General features: G+C 62.3%; 1 protein-coding gene across 1 annotated transcript; it reads left to right on the top strand.

Annotated features, from left to right (window-relative positions):
- The first annotated feature begins 3,091 nt into the window (after positions 1-3,091).
- SOWAHB (sosondowah ankyrin repeat domain family member B) lies at positions 3,092-6,413 on the top strand. The gene has a single exon (XM_041757945.1). It carries the CDS (start codon positions 3,362-3,364, stop codon positions 5,792-5,794), a length of 2,433 nt encoding a protein of 810 aa, XP_041613879.1. The 5' UTR covers positions 3,092-3,361; the 3' UTR covers positions 5,795-6,413.
- The last annotated feature ends 369 nt before the right edge of the window (positions 6,414-6,782 follow it).

The following is a 6,782-nucleotide window of genomic DNA, read 5'->3' as shown; positions in this document are numbered from 1 at the left end:
AGAAATCTAAAGTAATTTGGATTTTTTTTTTCTTTTCTTTCCCTGCATCTGCTCCTCAGACCTACTAATTCCACCCTTGACTACAGATAATCTGATTCCAACAACCATGCCTTGATGAGCCCCTTCTCTCTCCCGGGTTCTTTTAAGCGCTTCAAGTTCGTATTATTCCTCCTTGTTGCCACAAGACCTCTTTTTTAAACAGAAAGTTTGAAAAATACTAAAGGGGTTAAGAGGTTCTTTTCACTTGCCAGTCTACAATGCCCACCCAAGTTGACCACTTGGACTCCCTCCTGCCCTAGGTATGGACACACCTCTCAATTCCACCAAGACCCCTCACCAGGAAATAAACACAAAAGGAAGCTGAAGCTTAATACAAAATTTATATTTTAATAACCATCCTAAAATCTTGATGTTAATGTTCCACCTCAGCAAAAACCACTATCCCGCTCTCAACCCAGTATTGGGTTTGAATTAGAGAAAATGAAAATGACAGAAACAGACACAAATGTTTCCCAATTCTTCTTTTTGACCCAGATCATTCAAAGCTAAGGATTCCAATTCATCCATGGAAAACTCTCAGGGTGCTATTGCAGACTTAAGATGAAGCTCAGCTAACATGGTCCATGTGACAGGCACTAGATTGGTCAATGTTGACAATTGTAGGGCCAACATACTTTCAGTACTCTCCCCTAGAAAAGGACAGGGACTCATGAAGCAACCAAAAATAGAGCAGAAGGAAAAGTGTTAGGATAAGGGGAAGTATAGGAGAGAAAAGGGGTAGGATAAGGCAGGAGAAAATAAAGACTTTATGATAGGCAATGTAGCTGAAGAAAAGAATTGGGGAGGGCAGGGCACCTGGGTGGCTCAGTGGCTGAGCCTCTGCCTTTGGCTCAGGTTGTGGTTCTGGGGTCCTGGGATCCTCCTCTCCTCGAGGAGCCTGCTTGTCTCTCTGCCTGTGTCTCTGCCTCTCTGTGTGTCTCTCATGAATAAAGAAAATCTTAAAAAAAAAAAAATGAGGGAGGGCATGGAACCATCTGTAAACAGGTAGAACAATAAAAGTAACTTGGGCTTTGGAAACAGGACCTCAAGTCAAAGACCTCAATTAAAGAAAGCGCCAGGCCAAGAAGTGGACGGATCAAATGAAAGGGGAAAGCAGCTGGTAGGAAAAGCGCTGTGACTCTACAGTCTTGAGGCCAGTGAAAAAGACGGCTCCGGTCTACAAATGGACCCTCCATTCTCAATGGAGAATGAGAGTCAAGGGGCCATTGGAAGGTCTGGAGTAGTGGGGTCAAATCAGGTAACCTTGCAATTTGTTTCCCAGCGTGTGGGGGTGGGGTGGTTGGGACTTTACATCCAGAGAGAAAAAACCCCAGGGCTGAAGCCAACACAAAATGCACTGCATAAAAATCTCTTCTGTTCACAAACTTTGAAGTAAATAAAAATGAAGTACACCAGACAGCAGATCCCCTCACTGCATAATCCCTGTTCCTTTAGAGCTGCTGAGGCGATCGACCATCAACCTGATTTTCCTTAAGGTGAGACAATTCCTAAGAGAAAGAAAGGCCGAAACCACCCCGCGCCTTGCAATGATTTCTCTCCTCAGGGCCCGCCGGGGCGTAGTTGGGTCTTTTGCGGCCCGGCGGGGGGTCGGGAGCAGGCCCGCGGGGGGTCGGGAGCAGGACGGCGGGGGGTCGGGAGCAGGACGGCGGGGGGTCGGGAGCAGGCCCGCGGGGGGTCGGGAGCAGGACCGCGGGGGGGTCGGGAGCAGGCCCGCGGGGGGGTCGGGAGCAGGACGGCGGCGGGTCGGGAGCAGGCCCGCGGGGGTCGGGAGCAGGACCGCGGGGGGTCGGGAGCAGGCCCGCGGGGGGTCGGGAGCAGGACGGCGGGGGGTCGGGAGCAGGCCCGCGGGGGGTCGGGAGCAGGACCGCGGGGGGTCGGGAGCAGGCCCGCGGGGGGTCGGGAGCAGGCCCGCGGGGGGTCGGGAGCAGGACCGCGGGGAGGTCGGAGCAGGCCCGCGGGGGGTCGGGAGCAGGACCGCGGGGGGTCGGGAGCAGGCCCGCGGGGGTCGGAGCAGGACGGCGGCGGGTCGGGAGCAGGCCCGCGGGGGGTCGGGAGCAGGACGGGGGGCGGGGGGGGTCGGGAGCAGGCCCGCGGGGTGGTCGGGAGCAGGACGGCGGGGGGCGGGAGAAAGGACGGCGGGGGGTCGGGAGCAGGACCGGCGGGGGGTCGGGAGCAGGCCCGCGGGGGGTCGGGAGCAGGACGCGGGGGTCGGGAGCAGGCCCGCGGGGGGTCGGAGCAGGACCGGCGGGGGGTCGGGAGCAGGCCCGCGGTGGGGTCGGGAGCAGGCCGCGGGGGGTCGGGAGCAGGCCCGGCGGGGGGTCGGAGAGCAGGCCGCGGGGGGGTCGGGAGCCAGGACGGCGGGGGGTCGGAGCCAGGACGGCGGGGGGTCGGCGCAGGACGGCGGGGGGTCGGGAGCAGGACGGCGGGGGGTCGGGAGCAGGACGGCGGGGGGGTCGGGAGCAGGCCCGCGGGGGGGTCGGGAGCAGGACCCGCGGGGGGGTCGGGAGCAGGCCGCGGGGGGTCGGGAGCAGGACCGAGCGGGGGGTCGGGAGCAGGCCCGCGGGGGGTCGGGAGCAGGACGGCGGGGGGTTCGGGAGCAGGCCCGCGGGGGGTCGGGAGCAGGGACGGCGGGGGGGTCGGGAGCAGGACGGCGGGGGGTCCGGAGCAGGACGGCGGGGGGTCCGGAGCAGGCCGCGGGGGGTCGGGAGCAGGCCCGCGGGGGGGGGGGGTCTGGCTTCCCCGCCCCGGCTTCCCCCGACCTCGGCCCTGCCGGGGGGGGGGGGGGGGGGGGGGGGGGGTGTCTGGAGGGCGCGGCCCAGAGCGCCGCTAGGGCCCATCCGGGACCCGCGGGCCAGCGAGTCACCCCTTCCTCCGCACCCCGCGGCTTTCGCCGTAGCTCGCGCAGCACAGGGCGAGGGCACGAGCGGCCCGTCCGCGCTTCCGTGTCCCGCGCGGCCAGACCCGGAGGAGCCGCCCGCTCGCCCGCCCGCCCGCTCACCTGCCCGCCGCGGCCCCGCCCCGCCCCGCCCCGCCCCGCGCCGCGCTGCGGGCTCCCGCGGGCCGACGCTCAGCCGGGGCAGGGCGGGGGAGACCGGCCTCCGGGCGGAAGGACGGGAGGAGGCGGGCCGGGACGCAGGTGCAGCGGCCTCCGGCCTCCCCGGGAGCCTCCGCGGCGGGGACTGGCTGATGGAGGCGGGCGGCGCCGCCCCGGGCGCAGGTGACACGCCAGGCCGGAGCTTCGGCTGCTGGGGAAGCGCGGGGACAGGGCAGCGCGGGCACCCGGGCGGCCCAGCAAGGTAGGATGGCCCGAGAGCTAAGCCGGGAGGCCCTGCTGGACTTCCTGTGCCAGGCCGGGGGCAGCGTGACCAACGCCGCCCTGCTGGGCCACTTCAGGAGCTTCCTCCGAGACCCCGACGCGCGCCCCGGCCAGCACCAGCGCCGCCGCGAGCTCTTCAAGGGCTTCGTCAACTCGGTCGCCGCAGTGCGCCAGGGCCCCGACGGCACCAAGTTCGTTGTGCTCAGGAGGCGGTACCGGGACCTCCTGGGGGAGGAGGCGCCGCAGCGACCCCGCCACCCGCCCGCGGCCGCCGCCGCCGCCCCTGCGGCAGGACCCGCGTCCGGCTCTCCGCGAGGCGCGCGCGGGGGGCAGCGGCGCGCGGGGGAGCCCGGGCCGGAGCCCGCAGGAGCCGCAGCCGCAGCCGCAGCCGCAGCCGCAGCCGCAGCCGCAGCCCCAGCCCCAGCCGCGCGCGCCGCTCGCAACGGACTCGCAGCCAGAGGCGGCCCCGGCGCCCGGGCAGCAGCGAGGTGCGCGGCCGCGGAGACGCGAGGCCGCCGCTGCGGGGAAGGCCTCGGAAACGGCCTGGAGGGACTGCCGGGGCAGCAGGGGCAGCAGGGGCAGCCGGGGCAGCCGGGGCAGCAGGGGCAGCAGGGGCAGCCGGGGCAGCCGGGGCAGCAGGGGCAGCCGGGGCAGCCGGGGCAGCCGGGGCAGCAGGGGCAGCAGGGGCTCGGGGCAGCCCCGGACGCCGCCCGCCCCGGGGACAAGCCGGCGCGTGCCCTGCGGGCGCAGGATGACCCCGGGGCGGCCGGGCGGGGGCCGCCGGAGCCCGCTGAGCACGCACCGGGGCCCGCAGCGCCCTGCTCGCCTCCCGCCACCGTCGAGGCCGTTGGCAGCGGGGCTTCCCCGCCCGCTCTCCTGCCGGGACCCGTCGCCCCCGGAAGCCCCCCGGAGCTGCCGACCCTGGGCTCTCTGCCTCGCTCCACCCTGCAGCAGCGGCGGCGGCGCACTGCGGAATGGGTGGCCGCGCATCCCCAGACACCCAAGGCCCGTGACCAAGGCCCCATCCGAGCCTGGTCAGTGCTACCGGACAACTTCCCCCAGCCACCCTCGGAGCTGACCTTCTGGGTCGGGAAACCTAACTCGGAGCCTGCAGACCCCACTCTTTCCTCTCGTCCTGCCCTTCCTGTTGTTCCGGAATCCTGTCCCGAGAACCCTCCTTTGACAGTCTTTCGTAGTATTCGTTGTCAGCTGTCCCTCCAAGATCTGGATGACTTTGTGGACCAAGAGAGCCATGGCAGTGAGGAGAGCAGCAGTGGGCCCAAGGAGTCTCCTGGGGATTCTGAAGGGGGGCTGCAGGCTGCTCTGGGAACCCCAGATTGGAGAAAGCTCAGGAATCCAGCAGGAGGTCTTTCTCCAAAGGAGGGCAGCCCAGGCAGGAGCCCTCAGGGCCCCAGGAACAGAGGGGATGGTCACACCTCTCAGCAGGTCTCCACAGAGGCTAATGGCCTTGCAGGCCACCCCCAGGAGTCTTTACCCTGGCCAGCTCCCAAGCTAAGGAGATCCCTCAGGAGGAGCTCTCCGGCAGGGATAGCCAAATTATCTTCTTCTGATGAGGAGTATCTTGAGCACGACTTGCTTAAAAGGACTCGTCGCCCACCACGATCCAGGAAACCCTCCAAGGCAGGAGCAGTGTCCAGCCCAAGAGTGGATGCTGTTTTGATACCAAAGCCTGCAGACATGAAGGCTGCTGTTGCTGAGTGGGGTTGGCCATACACCTCCTGGGCCCGGGCTGAGGTGGAGTCTACAGCCTTGGTCCCACAAAGACCTGAGCACAAGTCATCTGTGATCCCCCTAGATGCCAGGGAGCATGAATGGATTGTGAAGCTTGCCAGTGGCTGTTGGATTCAGGTGTTGACTTTGTTTTGGGAGGACCCCCAGCTGGCTCTGCACAAAGACTTCTTGACTGGGTACACTGCGTTGCACTGGATAGCCAAACACGGTGACCTCAGGGCCCTCCAGGACTTTGTCTCCAGTGCACAGGAAGCGGGGATTGCTCTTGATGTGAATGTGAAGTCCAGTTGTGGATATACCCCTCTGCACCTTGCAGCCATTCACGGCCACCAGGGGGTCATCAAATTGCTAGTGCAAAGGTTGGCTTCTCGGGTGAATGTCCGAGACTGCAGTGGAAAGAAGCCATGGCAGTATCTGACAAGTAATACCTCGGGGGAAATATGGCAGCTACTAGAAGCTCCTCGGGGCAGGCCCATTTTCCCCGTCTATTCTTTAGCCCGAAGCTCTTCCCCCACCAGGAAGGCCAGGAGCCGGGAAATATCTAGAAATATCACTCGCAAGACTTCCTTTGCTGCACTACTCAAAAATCAGCACAGCAAGTGGAAATTGGCCAACCAGTATGAGAAATTCCCCAATCCAAGAGAAAGGGAAGAGTACAGTGACTGAAGTGGTCCTCTCTTTCCAAATATGCAGCCACCACACCCTCATCCTTGAGATGTTCAGTGTGAAAATTCAAGGGCAATAGAAAAATTGCAGAGGTGTTGGTAAGGAAAAGATTGATCATGTGTGATGGCCTACCTTGTGTTCACCTGCCTGGATTTTATGTCATCCAGGTAATGGATGTAAGGAGTCATCCAGGCTTTCTGGCAGCTCAAGTCTCTGGGCCAGTGAAACCTAGACATAGAGCAGAGTCAAGTGTTTAAAACCCAGGAGGTGTTCTTCCTCTTTCCTTGCCACCACAGATCTAGGCACAGTGAGCCACATTGTTTTCCGAAGCAGCTACCCCAGGCCTTGGCTACAGAGGGAACAAATATCTAAGAGAAAGGGAGGCAATTCAAGGGATTAATGAAGCACCAAATCTCTCTGGCTAGTAGCTCTCTGGCTCCTATTCATTTGAAGGCTAAATCTTGGCTGAGAGTGGAAAGCACCAGGTTTGAAATCACATGGTTCTTGTATCCTCGTTTTTCTTGTTTCCTTTCCTCCTTCTTTCCTTCCTTCCTTTCTTTTTTCTTTCTCCTCTTTCTTTTTTTTTTTTAATATTTCATTCATTTATTCACGAGAGACACAGAGACAGAGAGAGGCAGAGAAGCAGGCTCTATGCAGGGAGGCCAGTGCGGGACTGGATCCTGGAACTCCAGGATCACGCCCTGGACTGAAGGCAGTGCTAAACCGCTGAGCCACCCAGGCTGCCCTTTCTTTTCTTTCCTTTTTTTTCTTTTCTTTCTTTTCTTTTCTCTTTTCTTTCTTTCTTTCTTTTTTTTTTTAATTTTTTATTTATTTATGATAGTCACAGAGAGAGAGAGAGAGAGAGAGAGGCAGAGACACAGGCAGAGGGAGAAGCAGGCTCCATGCACCGGGAGCCCGACGTGGGACTCGATCCCGGGTCTCCAGGATCGCGCCCTGGGCCAAAGGCAGGCGCCAAACCGCTGCGCCA

Source organism: Vulpes lagopus, chromosome 6 (assembly GCF_018345385.1).
Source record: "Vulpes lagopus strain Blue_001 chromosome 6, ASM1834538v1, whole genome shotgun sequence".
Classification (NCBI taxonomy): domain Eukaryota; kingdom Metazoa; phylum Chordata; class Mammalia; order Carnivora; family Canidae; genus Vulpes; species Vulpes lagopus.
This window is presented reverse-complemented; position numbering and strand designations above follow the sequence as displayed.